General features: G+C 38.0%; 1 protein-coding gene across 7 annotated transcripts in view; it reads right to left on the bottom strand.

Annotated features, from left to right (window-relative positions):
- The window catches only part of GTF2I (general transcription factor IIi), a 130,601-nt gene that overhangs the window by 77,258 nt on the left and 31,806 nt on the right, over positions 1-21,537 (bottom strand). For all 7 annotated transcript variants that reach the window (XM_090276898.1, XM_090276899.1, XM_090276895.1 and 4 more), the window contains 4 exons: positions 18,154-18,292; positions 4,595-4,729; positions 3,439-3,622; positions 3,235-3,263 (listed from right to left, as the gene is read on the bottom strand). In XM_090276898.1, the coding sequence (XP_090133024.1) occupies positions 3,235-3,263; positions 3,439-3,622; positions 4,595-4,729; positions 18,154-18,292 (487 nt within the window). The remainder of the gene's footprint in view (positions 1-3,234; positions 3,264-3,438; positions 3,623-4,594; positions 4,730-18,153; positions 18,293-21,537) is intronic.

Here is a 21,537-nt window from a genome sequence, read left to right as displayed (position 1 = left end):
TACTGGATGTAAATTATATCTCAAAGTTAAGGGGGGGTGGGATTGCTGGGGGAGGGGTGGTGCTGGGCAGAGGGGAGCCAAAAAAATTATACTGTAACAATATAATCAATAAAATATACTTAAAAAAAGAAAAAATCTGAAAAAAGAGTAAAATAAAATAAAGTTGTTAAAAATTTTTTAAGTGCAAAATTTAATCCCATCACAATCACAACATTTCAATTACAACAGTCCCTTTTTTATATCGGCGGTCTCACTGTATCACAGGATTTTTAAAAATATTAAATTATTTAGCGCGGATTTTTCGCTATATTGTGGGATTTTGCGGTACTGCATACGTATGTTGTTAAAATTACGTAGGTTTAAGAATGTAGAATATGTTTAAGAACATAAGTAGTGTTTATAAAAGTGTGGAAAAGGTTAATAAGGGAGTGGGAAAGGTTAATAAGGGATTGGGAACGGTTTATAAGTGTGTGGGAAAGGTTTATAAAGCCTTAAAATATATATAAATACTAAAATAAATGTAAGGTTCCTACTTGGCGGATTTTCACCTATCAAAGGGGAGGGGCGGTCTAGAACATAATACCCACGATAAACGAGGGAATACTGTACTTTGGGAGCTGGTATAGCAAAGAAGCAGAGCAATACAAACCCACCTACTTGGACCACTCATTATAAAACATCCTACAGCCCTGGCTGGTGTGGCTCAGTAGATTGAGCACCAGCCTGCAAACCAAAGGGTCACTGGTTTGATTCCTAGTCAGTGCACATGACTGGGGTGCGGGCCAGGTCCCCAGTTGGGGGCGTGCAAGAGGCAACCAATCAATGTTCCTCTCCCTCTTTCTCCCTCCCGTCCCCTCTCTCTAAAAAATAAAATCTTGAAGGAAAAAAAAAAACATTAATTAATGACCAGGCCCCAACATTTCAAAACCAGTTTCTAAAATAAAAAAGAGTTCACAAAATATAAACAGCAGACTAAGGCTAATCTAAAAAACTTGAAGGAAAAAAATATTAATCACAAAAAAGTCTGAATTTTAATTTAACAGTGACAAAGAAATCTTTGTCTTAAAAAGGACATATACAGAAAAACAACAGCTACATCATAATGGTGAAAGCCTGGATGCCTTCCAGCTAATATCTATGATAAGGTAAAATGCTGAATGTTCTAGCACAAGCAACAGAATTAAGAAATAAAAAGCATTCATATTGCAAAAATATAAACTGTCTTGATTCACACACAATATAATTCGCCATGTAGAAAGCCCAGAAATAAACAGTCAGGGTCAACCAACTTTTAACAAAGATGCCAAAGTAACTTTTCAACAAACTGTGCTGGCACAAATGGAGTTTGAATTTATACTGATACCATGTACCATATATTAAAATTATCTCAAAAATGAAAGTAGATCTAAATATAAGAACTAAAGCTATAAAACTTAATAGAACATAACAAATCTTCATGATCTTGGGGTTAGGCAACAGTTTCTTAGATAACATCAAAAAGCACAAGTAATAAAGAGCAAAATGAACTCCACAGAAATTAAGAACTTTTGTTCCTCAAAGAACATCATCAAGCAAATGAAAAGGCAATTTGTAGAACTAGAGAAAATATTTATAGGATAATATATAAAGAATTCTTATAACTCAGTAATAAAAATACAAATAACCCAATTAAAACATGGGGAAAAGATCTGAACAGATGTTTCTCCAAAAAATATACATTGAATGGCCAATAAACACATGAAAAGATACTCAATGTTAGTAATGAGGGCTACACAAACCAAAACCACAATGAAATACTATTTTACACTCATTAGGATGGCAAAAACCAAAGGGATGTGGAGAAACTTGAACCCTCAAGCCATGCTAATAAGAACATAAAATAGTGCACCCATTTTGGAAAACAGTTTGGCAGTTTCTTAGTTAGATAAAAAATTACACTATGACCCAACATTTCTACTCCTAGGTTTATAAAGCCAAGAGAAATTCAAGTACATACAGATAAAAACTTGTTTAAGTATGTTCATAGTATTATTGTTACTAATAGCCAAATGGGAACTATGTAAATGTTTATCAACTGATGAATGGATAAATGGGTGGTATATTCACACACTGGAATACTTAATTTGAGTAATAAAAAGGAAAAAACTAATGATATGCCCAACAACCTAGATGAATCACAAATGAATTATGCTGAGTGAAAACAGCTAATTTCAAGGTCCTGGTCAGTAGCTCAGCTGGTTAGAACATCACTGCAATGTGACATGGTTCTAAGGATACATACTGTATATTTATTTATATAACATTCATGAAACAACAGATGGGGATGATGAAAATATTCTAAAATTAGACTATGGCAATGGCTGTAAAACTTTTTAATTTTTTTTAATTGCACATTTCCCAAAAATCACTGAATTATATACTTAAAATTGGTGAATTTTATGGCATGTCAATTATAGCTCAATAAAGCTTCTAAAAAATTAATCTTTTCATCACAATGAGAACAAAATAAAAGTTACTTAACAGTAAACAAAATAAGTTTGGGTGTGTATACATTATTGTCCTTTCATTCTTAATTGGTTAAGAGGTTGCCAATGACAATGGTTATTTACTTTCAAAAGTTTCAAATAAACCTGGCTGCAAGGAGTACCAGTCTTCTAAATAACACTTTTCCCATCAAATGGAATGGCTCAAATTCCCGAAAGAAAATCCTGTTGAACTCCTCCCTCATTTCTTTAAGGTCCCATCTTTTGCTCTCTTCCTCACAGAAGTCCTCCTGGGCTATGAAAGAATACATCCTCCTACAAACTTCTGCAGTACTTTCTCTAACAATTCCTGCGGAATGTTCTTGCAGAGGTGACTTTATGGATTTTTTTTATTTTTTCCATTAGACTACCAGCACACAAAAGCTTTCATGCTTATACATAGTTGTGTATACCCTTCCAACCCAATCTTGTGCTTAATGATTCCATGCCTATTCAATAAACATTAAATTAAGTCAGTCATATGGCAAGCATAAAACTTTGAATATACATCATAAAGCAAGTAGCAGAGCTGAAAACAAGTCTACTTTTTCAGCTCAAAGACTTAACATTGACTTATATAAATATCATCATGCCCTACTCCAAAATGGCTTACATCATATTCTCAAAGAAAGTAAAAGAAATCATTACAATGTATTAAGTTTGGCACAACAGGTATAGGAACCCCACCAGCTATCATGTAACAATCACTTACCTAGGTGCTTCTTTGGCTCTAGGAAAGGTCTGCATTAAAACAAAACAAAAGAACTACATATGAATACACAAACCAAAACTACTGTAGAGCATAAATTTGAATGACTGCTACAGTAAACATGAATGTTTTAAATACATTAAAATAAGCTGAATATTCAATTTTAAATGAATAAATTATTGGTGGGCAAGGGAGAAAATATTTCACCTCTTAATGATGAATGAAATCCCTGCTTTGTTCTCCAAAATCCACTTCAGAGTTGCAAGATCATAGTTCTCCGGGTGTTTGAAGGCAACGCCCTCTGGAAGCCCCTGCACTACCACAGCCGACTGGTCTCGCAGCATCTTCTCATACGGAACAGGCACCACTGTTGATTTTCCTAAAGCTTTCCCTGGGGTGAGAGACAGAGGGGAAGTGAGGTGGGAAGAAGTTAAATACCATTAAATGTTAAGATGAAAAACTAAACCATCAGCTTATCATGGCTCAATAAATGGTATTCATGTTATCTTTTAATAATCTAATTTAAACACTACTTTGAAATATTATAGGACCCTCCATGTTAGCAAAAGTTCTAAACCAGAAACAAATCCAAAGGGCCAAAAAGAAAGGACATATATTTATAGAAAACCTACACAGAAGGATAGAAACAATGGCTGATTTCTTGCACTTTTCTTTCTTCACGATGGCCCCACTCTGGTATAACAGTCTTTCCATTTACAATGCAGCCTCAGAACATGAAAGCCTGACAAATCCAACTGCTACCATAAAAGGCAACTTTTGATTAACATTCTCACTGAAAACTTATTAGGTGAGCATAATCTATGTTTACAAATTACTGTATTCTGTCAGGCTGTCAGTATGTCCCAGGCAGTGAGCCCATGGACGCTAGAAACTCCATTCCCTAGAGCTGAACTTTACATACAGCCTCACAGCGTAACCTACATCTTCCCTCTTTGACCAATTTTTTTACCTTCAAAGAGCTTTATCACATAATTGGATTAACAAAAGGTGGTTTTTCAGGAAATTGGCACACATGTCAAAAAGGAACGAGTCTCTCTGGATGAGTATGATGTGCCGAAGCAGGTTCTCTGGTGGAGGATACTGATGGCAAAAGGCTATGCATGTGTGAGGGCGCGTGGTATAGGGGAAATCTCTATATCTGCCTCTTAATTTTGCTATAATTCTAAACCTGCTCTTAAGAAAAAAGAAACAAAAACAAAGAACAGCTCTAACAGCACTGCAAATAGAAAATAAGGTTGTTCCTAATGTTAACCCAACATTTAGAGATTAATTCATTCAAAAACCTTTTAGGAAACTTAATCACATAACGTATCTTTTAGAAAATTCAAGTATATAACCTTACCATAGCAAAAGCAGAAATAGTCCTCAACTGTTTTTCTGAGTGTTTCAATCTCTACAGCATCTACACTCATACGATTTGTCTGGGTTGTAGATTTCATTTTATGCATCTCTGCAGCCTTTTCTTCTTCTTCAACACCTGTAAAATAATTAGTGCTATACAAAGGCCTGTATCCATTTCTTATTACCTGGCCTTTAGTAAGAGTATTTTTCCCATGTTCTAACATTTATGATGTATGATATAAAGACAGAAAGGAAAGTGAAGAGGGAGAACTTTAAAAATAAAAGTCTAAGCCCTGGCCTGGTGGCTCAGTTGGCTGGAATGTAGTCTGTACACCAAAAAGGTTGTAGGTTTGAGCCCCAGTCGGGGAGCATGTGGGTGGTAACTGATCAGTGTTTCTCTCCCCCCCTCCTCCCCTTCCTCTCTCTCTAAAATCAATAAGTATATCCTCAGGTGAGAATAAAAAATAAAAATATAATAAAAAGAGAAGATCCAAGATAGCGGAGGAGTAAGTGGAAGCTACACTAACCTCCTTCCAGGACGAATCTGGAATTAAAACTTAATAGCGGAGAAATAATCTGGAATAACCAACTGAACACTAGCTGGAGAGAAGCCTTATAACCATGGACAGACAGAAAAGGCCGTTTCATCACAACTTGACTGGTAGGAAGTGTGGAGATGAGAGAGGGCTGGCTGGGCTCCCATGGGTGGCAGCTGAAGAGACAGAGAAACAGATCAGCAGTCAGGGGTTCCCCCTGAGAAGGGAAGGGTCTAAACCCCTGGCTGGACTGCCCAGCCTACAGCAACAGAGCAGAAAATAAAATAGTATCAGCTGTGAAAAGCAAAAAGCCACAAGGTTTCTTGCTAGCCTGAGAGAAATGGCTGGAGACAAAGAGCTCTTAAAGGGACCATGTATGAAAATATATTGGCACCCACTTACCCTTGGCTCCAGCAGAGGGAGGACAGAGAGAACTAGGGATGCTTAAGGAGAGTTTGGGGTGGTTGCTTTGAGGGGAGAACTGAGGGAGCAGCCGACAGGGTCCCAGTGCTGACTCATTCCCCATACTGCAGGCAGACCACTCCCCTCCAAGTGGTATCAGCCTGAGGGGAAGCAACAGCCCCACCTGCAGGGATTAATCTGCCTTGCCCTCGGTGCTTATGCCTGATGGCTGACCAAAGATTGAATAGATTAACAACTAAAGGGGACAGACAAAGGCAGAAGATCTCTGGTAGTCTCCAACAGGCTGCCTAGGCCCAGACTGGGACATGATCTGATGCCACCAGGGGCAGATGCAGGAAGTAAGGCAAGTGCACCTCTACAACAGTACACAAGACATGGTGGGAGGAATGACTCTCTCAGTCAGCTAGCTGGAGGGAAAGACCCACCAAAGAGCAACAGAACAACCCCACCAAAATCCAAGTACAACCAGAGAGTCCAAATAAAAGGCATAAAGGGCACCCCAAGAGCATCAAGTTCAGGAGATCAAGGAGACTGCACCACTGAATCCCACAGGTCTCCTACCACAGAAGGTCACAACATAAAGACAGGAAGTCAAAGCAGATCAACCTAAGAAGCAGAAACTAATAAGAAGAGTCACAAAAATGGGGAGATAAAGAAACAACCCCCCATCAAAAGGAAAGGAGGAATCCTCGGAAAGAGTGCTAAATAAAATAGAGATAAGCAAACTATCAGACACTGAATTCAAAATGATTACAGGGAAGCTCAATAGCTCAGTGAACTCAAAGAACACTACAAAGAACTCCAGGGGAACTATGAAGAACTCCAGGGAATCTACAAGGAACTTACTGAGAACTTCACCAGCATTAAAAAGGACATAGAATCTATCAATAAGAGCCAAGAGGAAATGAAGAATACAAGTTCTGAACTGAAGAACATGATAGAAGGAATCAAAAGCAGGCTAGAGGAAGGAGAAGATCAGATCAGTGAGCTAGAGGACAACATAGAAAAAAATTCCCAGACAGTGCAACAAAATGAAAAAAAGACTGAAAAAGAATGAAGAAGTTTTAAGACAGCTGCAGGAAAGTATGAAACATAATAATATCCATATCATAGGGATAGCAGAAGGAGAAGAGAAGCAAGGGATAGAAAACCTGTTGGAAAAAGTAATGACAGAAAACTTCCCTAATTTGATGAGAGGAAGTCATCCAAGTCCAGGAAGCAAAGAGGGTCCCAATGAAGATGAACCCCAACAGGCCCACTCCAAGACACATCAAAATTAAAATGGCAAAACTCAAAGACAAAGAGAGAATCCTAAAAGCAGCAAGAAAGAAACAGCTAATAACATACAATAAGGCTATCATCAAATTTCTCAACAGAAACACTACAAGCCAGAAGGGAATGGCAAAAAATATTTCAAGCAATGAAAAACAAAGGCCTACAACCGAGACTACTCTACCCAGCAAGGCTCTCATTCAAAATGAAAGGTGCAATAAGGAGTTTCCCAAACAAAAGAAGGCTAAAGAAATACATCTTCACCAAAATAGCATTGCCAAGAGATGCTAAAAGGTGTGCTTTGAGAAGGTAAAGAAACAGAAACAGAGAGGAAAACAGGCATAGAGGGGGAAAATCACAATGAATAAGTACCTATTAATAATAACCTTAAATGTAAATGGATTAAATGCATCAATCAAAAGACATAGGGTAGCTGAATGGATTAGAAAGCATGACCCACATATATGCTGTACAAGAGACCCACCTCAGAACCAAAGATCTACATAGACTGAAGTTGAAGGGATGGAAAAAAATATTTTAAGCAAATGGACATGAAAAAGAAGCTAGGGTAGCAATACTTATATCAGACAAAACAGATTTCACAGCAAAGGCCATAACAAGAGACAAAGAAGGACATTTTATAATACTTAAGGGAACAATCCATCAAGAAGATATAGCCTTGTAAACATACATGCACCCAACATAGGAGCACCAAAATATAAGGAAAATCTTGCAGGAATTCAAGAAGGATATCAACAGCAACATGTTCATAGTACAGGACTTTAACACCCCATTGTCAGCAATGGACAGATCTTCAAAGCAAAGAAACACCAAGGATATTGTGGCACTGAACAACACTCTAGATCAAATGGACTTAATTGATATATACAGAACCTTTCACTCCAAATAAGTAAAATATAATTCTTTTCAAATGTACATGAAACATTTTCAAAGAGAGACCACATGACAGGACACAAAACAAGCCTCAACAAATACAAGGAAGTTGAAAATATATCAAGCATCTTCTCAGACCACAACAGCTTGAAACTAGAAATTAACCTCAAGGAAAAAACTCAAAAGCATTCAAATTCATGGAGATTGAATAACATGCTATTAAATAATGAATGGGTTAAAAATGACATTAAGGAAAAATCAAAAAGTTTCTGGAAACAAATGATAATGAACACACAACAGCCCAAACCTATGGGACAGAGCGAAAGCAGTCCTGAGAGGGAAGTTCATAGCAATACACTTACCTAAAAAAGATTAGAAGAATCTCTAATAAACAACTTAACCCTACATCTACAAGAACTAGAGGAACAACAACAAAGCCCAGAGCAAATACAAAGAAAGAAATAATCTAGATCAGACCAGAATTAAATGACATAGAGACTAAAAGAACAATTCAAAGGACAGATAAAACCAGGAGCTGGTTCTTTGAAAAGTTAAAACAAAACCGACAAGACTTTAACCAGACTCACCAAGAAAAAAAGAGAGAAGACCCAAATAAGTGAAATTAGAAACAAAAGAGGAGAAATCACAATCAATACCACAGAAATACAAAGGATTGTAAGAAGTTGCTACGAACAACTATATGACAAGAAATTTGACGACCTGGGAGAAATGGACAAATTTCTGGAAATATGTAATCTTTCAAACGTCAATCAAGAGAAGCAGAAAATCTGAATAGACCGATAACTAGTGAAATTGAAGCAGTAATCAAAAAACTCTTGGCACACAAAAGCGCTGGACCGGATGGTTTCACAGGAGAATTTTACAAAACATTTAGGGAAGAATTAACTCCTATCCTTCTCAACCTATTCCAAAAAATCCAAGAGGAGGGAAGACTTCCAAACTCTTTCTATGAGGCCAGTATTACCCTAATTCCAAAACCAGGTCAAGGCACAACAAAGAAAGAAAACGACAGGCCAAAATCGCTGATGAATATAGATTCTAAAATCCTCAACAAAATAATGGCAAACCGGATCCAGAAATACATTAAAAAGATCAGAAAGAGGGAGGGACTTCCGGCCAAGATGGAGGCCTAGACAGACATGCTGCGTCTCCCTCAACAACTAAGAAGGAATACAACTACCACAAAACTAGAAACAACCAGAAGTTACAGAAAATCAAAGTGCATGGAAGTCCAGCAAACAAAGATATAAAAAAGACCAAACTAAGTATAATGGGGAAAAGGGTTTTGGACAGGTGAGATGTGCCTAGCACACCTTTCTCCAAAGAAGCCCTTTTTTTCTTATTTTTCCCCTAATGTGGAACATTGAAAAATTAATCCCTGCCTTTTGTCATCTAGTGGTTATGGATTGAATGATGTCTTTTAACCCTTTTTGCCAAATCTGTTGCCCCGAGAACACAACAAGGATGCCAGCCTGTTAAACCAAGCATGCCGATGTCCGGAGACAGCCAACTGACCTGAACTCTACACGATCCTTCCCCATGTGGGAAGGCCACCCTCCCCTCCACACCCCCACTATTATTAGGAATTTCTGGACCCCAGGGTAGGTAGGACGACGACCATGTCCAGCTTGAAGCAGCTAGAGGAGCTTGAGACCTTCGCCCATTGTCCTTTATTAAGATTACAAAGGGTCTTAATATCTGAGAGGGAGGGAGTTATTTTTTATTGTTAAAATAATTAATTAATCACATGTTTACTAAAAAAAAAAGATAGAAGAAGAAGAATATATGAAAGGGTGAAGTGGGAAAGCTTGTATGTACGAACCATGGGTACAGACTTGGGGGGGATTGCTGGGGGAGGGAGATGCTGGGTGGAGAGGAGTAAAGGGGAGAAAATTGGAACTATTGTAACAATATAATCAATAAAATACATTAAAAAAAGAAAAAAAGATACAAAGAAGAAATTCTCATCGAGACAGGTAGGAGGAGCAGAGTCAGGGCAGAGAGGACGTGGTGTGGTGGTGGCAGCAGCGGCAACAGCAGCAGGCCGGCGGAAAGCGCAGTTACACATTTTAAAAAGTCAGGAGGGGACACCTGGGGAGCGTTCCCAGCTCCTCACCAGACTGCACAGCTCACTGTCCCAGCACCGGGGAAAATCAATCCTCATTGCTTCTGACTGTGCAAATCAATGGGGTTGGGACTGAGGCAGAAACTGCCGGTCTCTCAGCAAAATCTGCTTGTTTAAAGGGCCCCCACGGTCCTAGAACACCCGCAGACCCACCACTCTGGGAATAATGGCCAGAGCAGCAGCTAGGGGGGCGATAGTTTAGTGCGGAAGTGGGAAGAGTGCCTGGAAAAGGGGCGAGTGCTGGGCAAGCGGCATTGTTCTCTCTCAGACCCCTCCCCCGCATACAGCGCCACAACATAGTGAAACAGGTCACCCTGTACTGATGAATCCCTAAGGCTCCGCCCCTTACAACGTAACAGGAGTGACAGCTTTCCCTGGGACACGGAAGCAAACAAACACAGGAGACCTCTGGCCAAGATGGAGGCCTAGACTGACACTCTCCATCTCCCTCCACAACTAAGAAGGAATGCAAGTATCACAAAACCAGAAATAACTAGAAGTACCAGAAAATAAACGGAAGTCCAACATATTAAGTTATAAAGAAATGGTGCTTGTCCAGACGGGTAGGAGGGGCGATGCCAGGGTGGAGAGGTCAAGCGGTGCTGTCCACGGAAGCAGTAGCGATGGAGGCAGGACAGTGGTAAGCACAGACACCCGTATTTAAGGGGAGACGAGAAGCACCTGGGGAGCACCACCAGCTGCAGACCAGACCAGTCAGCTTGCGATTCCAAAGCCAGGAAAGGCAGACCTCCATTGTCTTGGACCATGAGGCCGGAAAGGGGTGGAGACAGAGGAGAGGCTCCCAGTCTCAAAGAGGAGAGTGAATGGCAGGAATCCATCTTGGACCCTCACCCCCCGCAGAAAACGCCACAGCATGGTGAGACGGGTTGCCCGGTTGTAACGAGTGCACGGGGCTCCGTCCCCTATAGTGTAGGAGGTGTGACAGCCCTGCCCAGGAAGCAAAGATAAACACAAAACGGTCAGGATGATACAGATCATGATAGAGATCCCAGTGACACAGCTGACCAGACAGCAAATATCTAATCTAACGAAGCAGCAGATAGGAAATCAATTCAGGGCTTTGGTTATAAAAATGCTTACAGACCTAACAGCAGATCTTAAACAAGATGGGGAAGGAATGAAGGCTAGTCCTGCTGAAATGAACAAAAACACATACAAAACTAGTGGTGAGGGCAAGAAAACCAGGGATCAAATCAACAAATCAGAACATAGGGAAGGAACAAACAGTCAACCAGTGCAGAAAGAGGAAATGAGAAGTGAAGAAAATGAGGAGAGGCTCAGAAACCTATGGGACAGCTATAAGCGGACCAACAACCGAATCATAGGGCTGCCAGAAGGTGAAGAAGAACTAGAAATTGAAAGATTATGTGAAGCAGAACTTCCCTAACTTGGAGAAGGAAACAGGCTTACAGGTCCAGGAAGCACAGAGAGTTCCAAATAAACTGGACCCAGGGAGAACCACACCAAGACACATTATGATCAAAATGTCAAAAATTAAGGATAAAGAGAGAATCTTAAAAGCAGCAAGAGAGAAGAAGAGAATTACATACAAAAGGGCCCCAATAAGACTCTCAGCTGATTTCTCAAAAGAAACTCTGCAGGCAAGAAGGGACTGGCAAGAAATATTCAAAGGAATGAAAAGCAAAAACCTACAGCCACGATTACTCTATCCAGTGAATCTGTCATTCAGAATAAAAGAGCAGAGAAAGTGCTTCCAGAACAAAGTAAAACTGAAGGAGTTCATTAGATCCAAACCACTGTTATATGAGATGTTAAAGGGACCTGTTTAGGAGAAGGAGGATCAAAAGAACACTAAAATGAAAACTGTATCACAACAACCAAGAACAGAAGCTAGGGAATGAAAACAAAGGCAGACTAAGTAGGGAATGAGAGTGGGAAAAGAATTATAGGTATGGGGAACATTCTGGGAGGAGGTCAGTGGGGAGGGGGAAGGGGGAAAAGGGAGGGAGATGGTACAGGAATTAAAAGCATAGTAGGAGGTAGTGGAGTAGATAGGAAGATGTTGAGAAGAACTATATGCACAGCCTATGAGCATAGACTAAGTGGAAGGACAACTGGAAGAAGGGGTGTCATTGGGTGGAGGGGAACAAAGGAAAAAGAAATTGGGACAACTGTAATAGCATAAACAATGAAGCAAATTTAAAAAATTTTTGTTTTAAAAATCACACACCACAATCAAGTGGGATTCTTCCCAGAGATGCAAGGATGATGTAATATTCGCAGATCAATAAATGTAATACACCACATAAACAAAAAGAAAGACAAAAATCACATGATCATATCAATAGATGCTCAAAAAGCATTTGATAAAGTTCAGCACTCATTTACAATAAAAACTCTCAGCAAACTGGAAATAGAGGGAACATACCTCAACATAATAAAAGCCATATACAAGACACCTGAAGCCAATATCATACTCAGTGGGCAAAAACCAAAAGCCTTCCCCCTAAGATCAGGAACAAGACAAGAATGTCTATTCTCTCCACTTCTATTCAACAGTTTTGGAAGTTCTAGACACAGCAACCACACAAGAAAAAGAAATAAAAGGCATCCAAACTGGAAAGGAGGAAGTGAAACTGTCATTATTTGCAGATGACATGATAATGTACATAGAAAACACTATAGACTCAACCAAAAAACTACTCAACTTAGTAAGTGAATTTAGAACAATAGCAGGTACAAAGTCAATATTCAGAAATCTAAGGCATTTCTGTGCACCAACAATGAAACACCAGAGATAGAAACTAGAAAAAAAAAATCCCATTTATTATAGCAACAAGAAAAATAAAGTACTTAGGAATAAACTTAACCAACAAGGTAAAAGACCTGTACTTGGAAAACTACATAACACTGAAGAAAGAAATTAAGGAAGATACAAATAAATGGAAGCATATGCCATGTTCATGGAATGGAAGAATCGACATCATTAAAATGTCCATAATACCCAAAGTAATCTATAGATTCAATGCCTATTAAAATACCAATGACATATTTCACAGCCCTAGAACAATACTTCAGAAATTTATATGGAACCAAAAACAACCCTGACTAGCCTCAGCAATCTTGAGTAAGAAGAACAGAGTAAGAGGAATCACAATACCTGATATCAAACTATATTACAAGGCCACAGTAATCGAAGCAGTCTGGTACTGACATAAGAACAGACATATAGATCAATGGAACAGATTAGAAAACCCAGAAATAAACCCAGGTCTCTATGGTCAATTAATATTTGACAAAGGGGGAAGGAACATAAAATGGAGTGAGAAGAGCCTCTTCAAGAAACAGTGTTGGGAGAACTAGATAGGAACATGCAAAAAAATGAAACTAGACCACCAACTTACAACATACACCAGAATAAACTCAAGATGAATCAAAGACTTAAATGTAAGCTGTGACACCATAAAAGTCCTAGAGGAAAACATAGGCAGTAAAATTCCAGATTCCCATGCAGCAATGCTTTTGCCAATACATCTCCCAAGGCAAGGAAAAAAAGAAAGAATAAACCAATGGGACTATATCAAACTAAAAAGTTTCTGCTCTGCTAAAGAAAACATCAGCAAGATGAAAAGGGAACCAACCGTATGGGAAAACATTTACCAATGGTACCTTGGACAAGGGTTTCATCTCCAAAATATATAAAGAATTTAACCCTTTGAGTGCCAACATCGCTGTGAGCAACCCTGACAAATTTTCCCAAAAGTGCCAGCATCGCACCCAGCGACTCTTCTTTCGACGGCTATAAATGTAAATAACAATGGAATCATTCGTATTTTATGTTCTGTTCTCTTTTTTTGTTCCTCAGGTTATATATTGATAGAACTTTTTCTTATGCTAATCCAAATTTCGAATTTTTAAGCTTGTTCAAATACTGACATATTAATTCTGTTATAATTTTTACTTACATTTTAAACGGTCCTTTTAATTTCATTTATTTTTGCAATAATCATCGAAACTATGCAGTGTGCATGATATGATGCTTTATGTGTATTTGGATGAAAGAACACTAACGTATTGGAAGAAGGTTGTGTTCAGTGTATTATCAAGAATGCTGCTGAATGCATATATTCCTTATAAGAAAAATTTTTTAGGTGGGAACAAACCAATGTCTCGATTGAACTTCAACACCTCCATAATAGAAGAGTTTGCCAGAGAATAGCATGAGGTTAGAGACACTGTTAATAAACCCAGCAATGAAGAAAATCCACCAGGTCCCTCTCACGTATATGGCGTAAAGATGCTTCCAGAAAGAAAGCTAAGTTTGTGTAAGGAATGCTCACCAGAAAGAAAAAGCAGGTTGAGAACAGTATGTGTGAGATGTGACAAAGGGCTGCACCCAAGATGCGTCAATAGACACAAATGTTAACATATGAACATTTTACTATTATTGTATTGTTTTTGCATTTCATTTTCTTTATAAACTGTTTTTCACTGTTGATATATATTGATATATGTCTAGTGTAAATGCCATTTGTGTTTATATTTTTGTACGTTATGAAGTTTTTTTTTCAAAAATTTATGCAATATTTGGCATACTTCTTGCTTGTTATCCATGTTGCAATATGTTTTTTCAAATTATAATCATAGGTTTTATATTATGCCATATATTATACTTCAAAAGCCATGTTGAAGAATTTATTTTTTCTAAAATAATTGTTATAATAAAATAATTTTAATGCAATAAATTTTTTGCTAAAATGCGTCAAAGAACACTGCTTACAAAAGAAGGGTGTATTTACTATATGTCATGAAATTTTCAGCAAATTATTATGAATAATGATGTTTTTATACTCTGCATTTTTCAGCAAAACAGCCTGGCACTAATTTTGGCTATTACGCATAGCACTCAAAGGGTTAAACAACTCAACACCAAGAAGACGACATTCCAATTAAAAAATGGGCAGCCCTGGCTGCTGTGGCTCAGTGGATTGAGCATCAGCCTACGAACCAAGTGTCACTGGTTCAATTCCCAGTCAGGGCACATGACTAGGTTGAACGTCAGGTCCCCAGTTGGGGGTGCGAGTGAGAGGCAACCACACAGTGATGTTTCTCTCCCTCTCTTTCACCTTTCCCATCTCTCTAAAAACAGATAAATAAAACAAAATAAAAATAAAGAAAATAAAGAATCTGACTTTATCTAGTGTCTGTATATTAAAAAAAAAAAAAAATGGGCAAAGGACCTAAAAGGACACTTCTCCAAGGAGGACATATAGAGGGCCCACAGACATATGAAAGGATGCTCAACATCACCAGCCATCAGAGAGATGCAAATTAAAACCACAATGAGATACCACCTCACACCTGTCTGAATGGCCATCATCAACAAATCAACAAACAAGTGCTGGAGAGGATGTGGAGAAAAGGGAACCCTGGTGCACTGTTGGTGGGAATGCAGACTAGTGCAGCCACTGTGGAAAACAGCATAGACTTTTCTTAAAAAATTAAAAATGGAACTGCCTTTTGATCCTGTGAGTCCACTGATAGGATCATACCCAAAGAATCCTGAACCACCAATTCAGAAGAACCTATGCACCCCTACGTTCATAGCAGCACGACTTACAATAGCCAAGTGTTGGAGAGAGCAGTGGATCAAAAAACTGTGGTACATTTACATGATGGAATTCTATGCAGCAAAAAGAAGGAACTCCTGCCTTTAGGCCCAACATGGATGGAACTGGAGTATGTTTAGTGAAGTAAGACAGACGGCTAAAGAAAAATACCATATGATCTCACGCAATACAGGAACCTAATGAACAAACCAAATGAGCAAAATAGAACCAGAGGCATGGAAACAAGGAGCAGACTGACAGTGATCAGAGGGGATGGGGGAAGGACAGAAGGGGGGAAAGAAGGGGAAGGGTCTAGTCAAGGAACTAATGTTAATGACCCATGGACATGGACGACAGGGTGGGGACTGACTGTGGGAGAGGGGGAAGTAGGTGGGGCAGGGGAGAGTAATGGGGAAAAGATGGGACAACTGTAATAGAACAATAAAATAATGGAAAAAATAAAAAGCTAAAATACATAAATGACTTGAATGAAAATAAGAAATAATGATCATCTCTGAAATAAGTATAGTTAGTTATAACTAAAAATCCTATAAATTATCTACTAGTTTTTTTAATTGATATGAGAGAGAGAGAGAGAGAAACATCGAATAGTTGTCCCACTTCTTTATGCATTTGTTGGTTGCTTCTTTTATGTGCCCTGGTGGGATATTGAACTCACAGCCCTGGAGTATAGGGATGATGCTCTAACCAACTGAGCTACCTGGCCAGAGCAGCTTCTAGTTTTATCTTAAGAGTAATTTGTCAGATATAAACTTAAATAAAGGAAGATTATCAATACAAGAAACATTATCTATGCTTGAAATCCAAACACAGTAACCACTAGACACCTGTGGCGGCTACCAAGCATTTGAAATGTCATACATGTAGTCCAATAAGATGTGTTTTAAGTTTGCCGCACAGGATTTTTAAGACCTGGTACAAAAATAATATGCAAAATATCCCATTAATAATTTTTATATTTATTACATGTTGAATAATATTTTAGGTGTATCAGGTTTAAATATAACAACAAAAATGAATTTCCCTTTTCTTTCTTTTTACCAACGCCATAACTAGAAAGTTTTAAATTACATGAGTGATTCACATTAAATTATTTCTAGTGCTTCTCTAAACCATAGAAAAGAGCTTTGAATTCTCCCCCAAATTTTCTGAAACTGACTCACAAACCTATTGAGTAGGCTTTAGAAAAACCTCTATTAATCCTTATCTGCAAAATATTTTGTAGAATTATTAGGCGTGCAAGAATTCTATGCAAAGATCATTCTCTATGACACCAAATTAGTGGTAACAAAAAGAAAGTATGAGTTCTAATAGGCAGGACAATTTGCAACTGAGGACCATTTCCCTAATGCTTAGTTCTAACCACTGGAAAAGCACATAAGCAAGGCAGTATACAGAACAGAAATACGAATACAGCTGCCGGTGGGATTATAGTATTCACGGGACAGATGGCAGCGGATATAATCTAAGCAAAATTAGTATAAACTTAAATACACAAACATAATCAAATTCTTAAAAATTCTTGAAATGATAAGAAATGAAAATAATTAAAGACAGATTACTACTGTGAAGTTCAAAAACTCACATCTGGGTGGGGAGGAAGGCATATAGTGAAGGAGAGAAGATATGTTTTTTAAGAAGGACTAAAAATATAATCAAGAATTGAAATTAATGAATTAAGAAACCTGTATTTACCCATCATCTGCTCGATTTATCATAAACTGGATCTAACTTGATAATGGAAATTTAAACCTGGATCTTAAAGACATATATATTATATGCCTATAGACATACCCACCTTTATTGTTCTCTGTGTTTAAAAAAATGCTTTATCACAGAGTTAGTATAAAAGCTATGAACAGTGTTATGTTAAACATAGATACAAAACTGTCATACTGTGAAAGGGAATAGGTATTAATACCCTGTAGTGAATGTCTCAACTGTACTGGGTCCAGTGGCAAGGAAGTCCACCAAATGGAGAACTCCCAATTGGTGGGTCACAGAACTCAATGAAGACTCTAACAAGCCTATTTCACTGAGGGAGTTGGGGAGACCTATTCAACATTGTATCATGCTTACAAAAAAATGAATGCACAGATAAGACCTGTTATCAAGAAAAGAACTGCTTATCTGAATAAGAACTCTCAATCAATTCAAGATTTACCTTCTCTTTAATGTGTTTCACCAATTCAGAGTAATGCCAAGCAAGGAGCAGAGTATAGTAAACATTTACCATTTTCTTAAACCCTTCAGTATTCACCCTTATCTATTATCATGACAGTGATTCATTTGGGCATTTTTTTTTTAATTTTATTTATTTATTTTCAGAGAGAGGGGAGGGGAGGGAGAAAGAGAGTGAGAGAAACATCCATGTGTTAGAGGAACATCGACTGGTTGCCTCTCGCACGTCCCCAACCAGGGACCTGGCCGGCAACCTGGGCATGTGCCAAGACTGGGAATGGAACCGGAGACCTTTTGGTTCACAGGCTGCCACTCAATCCACTCAGCCACACTGGCCAGGCTCATTCTGAACATTTTGAAATGTCTCCATTGACATTTCAGAAAGTATTTTTTAATATAAATCTCATTCTGCGTCAGAGTACAATATGACTCGTTAATGCATAAATATTTATGTTTAATATTTATGACATACAAAAGCTAGAAATACATTACTCACAGTATTTCACAAAATCTTTCTGAAAATCCTTTCTGGTGTTGACAAAAGCACGTCCTCTCTCAGTTCCAACGACAAATACGTCTGTTTCATACACTGCAATGCAGGCCACTTCTGCCTTGGACTTGGCCAGTTCTTTACACTGAAACAGAAACAATGAAGTGTTATACACAGGTATATATACACACATAAGTGAAGTGTTATATACACATAACCTGGAAACAAACTAAGTTTCCAGTTTTTGGCCTTAGGTTATATAAAAAATGAAGAAAGTAGCTCTCTTTTTGAATAGTTTTTAACACTGATTTTAAACAGAAGAAAACTTACAATTTATAAGGAAAAAACTTACAATCTGTTAAAGATCAAATTCACAAGAAACAGACTCAGGTATGCACAAAGACTTACTGGAGAGTACTCTCAATAACAACACCTGTTAAGTGTGAGGGGAGCAGGATTCACAAGAGTTGAATGCAGATGCACCTGCATCAGGAAAGCCCCAGAGCTGAAATGGCCTTCCCCAAAGAACAGGAGAGATCTTGGGCAAGGGATCCTCTAACATACACAGTAGCTGGGATGATTTAGTGTCATCAGTCCTAAAGAGGGGTCTGGAAGTCTTAGCACAACATCCATTACATAATCCCACCTCCAGAAGTATCTCTGTTATGTATACACAACTGGACTCACATTTGGGTGTGTATACTTTTACTAAGAATGGTTTTTACGAAGTATATTCCCATGAGATTAAATATTCTTTAAAATCTTAATAGAATATATATTCTATTTTATGGATACACAATAATTCATTTCATGCTAACCTTATTGAAAATGTTGGTGATTCTAATTATTATTCCTAAAAATAATACAAATAATCATCTGGGAACAAAATATTTATGTGTATCTTGAATGACTGTCTCAGAAGAGACTCAAAGACATGGAAGACTTTGACTTGGAAAGTAAATATTTTTATTTATCCTCACCTGAGGATGTTTACTGATTTTAGAGAGAGAAGAAGGGAGGGAGGGAAAGACAGAGAGAGATGCATCATTGTGAGAAAGGGAACGGGGTAGGAAGGGAGGGAGGGGGAGAGAGAGAGAGAGAGAGAGAGAGAGAGAGAGAGAGAGAGAGTAACATCTATCGGTTGCCTCCTGCATGTGCCCTGACCAGGGATTGAACTCACAACCTAGATATGTGCCTTAATGGGGATCAAACCCGCAATCTTTTGGTGTATGTACACAACCTCCGAGTCACCCGTCGTCGTCGGCAGCCGTCCGTCTCGAGAGACGATGGTGTAGCTTCTTAAGAGTCTATCTGCACCGCCGAGAATGGCTGTGCAGTCCGACTCGGGAGTGACATGGTATCTGTCTCCTCCCGTGTTGAATCGACATCTTGCGATGACGCTGGAGTGTCCTCTCCAGTGAAGCTGAAGCTACAGAGCCTGGGCAGGGTGATATGGAGGGTCTGCTGTTGCCCATGCCTCCGAGTCACCAGGCCAGGGCTAAAGTAAATACTTTTAAGGTTCTCGAAATCTACTAAAAAGTAGAAAGCAAGGCTCTTTCAGTTTATACTCCCCATTTGTACTTTTAGAAGAGCTAACTCACACTACTCTATCTAGCAAATATTATTGTGCAAGTTTCCCAGAAACATTTTTAAAGGGTGCTTAGTATAGTCAATAAACCACTGGTTGGTATTAAGCTGAAAGAGTTTTGTACTTTAGATATTTTTCTTTAAATTAATATATCCTTTGCTTATTTTTCTATTGTGTTAGTAGTGTTTCCCTATTGATGCATAAAAATAACTCAAATGGTTTTAGGCATAGAAAGCTGCTTACAGAATTAAATACACAATTACGTAATATTTTGGTTTTTAAATTTGTCTTAACATAACTATTTTTTTATTTTTACTCACCTAGAATTTAACTTGGCACATGATAAAGACTTGAAATTTTCTTTTTTTCTTTTTTCTTTTGCCAAATAGGCTGTTCTCATTTGTTGAAAACTACAGCTTTCCTCTATTTCTCTTTGATTTGTATAATAACTACCCTCTAATTTCTTAAATGGAAATTACTTGCATAATATTACTTTAAAACATTATCTAGAAAAAATAGTATTATACCTACAGCAATGATCAAAAATCTTTTGAACTACAATAAAGCCACAGTAGAGAACTTCCAACCTAGAAGTGAGCCAAAAGTTGTTCCCAGCAGGAAGAATCATGATGTACTACAACTTTGTTACACTGCATTTATATGAGATGCACTCTGGCTGCTCACCTGTAATAGTTATTTACTTACCTTGTAATAAATGAGAGTGCATTCTTGCTGCACTATCCAACCTCTTAGTTGGACAGCCCTGTCACCAAAGTGAAACAGCAAAGCAGCGTGCATGCACTGTCCAAGATTAGATCAAAGTAACTTACAGGCAGGCCAAGGGAAGGACAAAACCAACCTACACACCTCTGGGTATACTTCGAAATATACGACTAGGAACATGAGGAACGATACTCTTACTCCTGCTGGTCAGGAGGAAATAAAAGCTGAGAACAATAAAGTGACTGACTAAGATGAGAAAACTCTAAAGACATTCTAAGGAAGAGAATGGATCCTCTGTGGCTCACCCTATGTTATTCTATGTAGAGATTAGTAGAAAATAAAATATTTTGGTATCAACAGAGTAGGGTTTAATCTGTAAATTAATATTTAACATTAAGGCCCAAATCTGGGCTGTTTTTATGATCACAAGGAAGAAGTGATTTTCAGAAAATAACAGTAAATAACCACAAATCATTCTAAAATTTCTACTTTTAAGGAGATAATTTTTAAAAAATTATCAGATAGTAGGAAGAAAACTGCCCTAATGGTGAAATAAAAAAGAATCTACAAACTATGTCATACTGAGACTTATAAGGTTAAATACTATCTAATACTAGTCAACACTTAACACAGAAAATACACAGCTTCCTCCTACTTAGAATGTTTAACTTCAATGTGTCAAAAAATACCTAGCCCTAGCCAGGTGGCTCAGTTGGTTGGAGCATCGTCCCATACATCTAAAGGTTGAGGGTTCAATGCCCAGTTAGGGCACATACCCAGGTGGCAGGTTCAATCCCTGGTCAAGCACATACAGGTGGTAAGCAATTTATGTTTTCTCTCTCACATTGACATCTATTTCACTCTCTTCCCCCAGCTTCCTCTGTCTAAAAATAAATAAATATATATCCTCAAGTGAAGAATTAAAAAAACAAACTAAATCTGATGCTTTCTTAAAAATTTATTAGCTCAAACACAATAATTCCAGCTACCTATTTAAAAAATATGATAGGAAAACTGTATTACTAATATTTTCCTGTAAGTATGTATAATATGGGTCTTTGGAAAGTAAAAACACTACA

The sequence above is a fragment of the Furipterus horrens genome, unplaced genomic scaffold, assembly GCF_987537825.1.
Source record: "Furipterus horrens unplaced genomic scaffold, mFurHor1.1.pri manual_scaffold_5, whole genome shotgun sequence".
Lineage (NCBI taxonomy): Eukaryota > Metazoa > Chordata > Mammalia > Chiroptera > Furipteridae > Furipterus > Furipterus horrens.
This window is presented reverse-complemented; position numbering and strand designations above follow the sequence as displayed.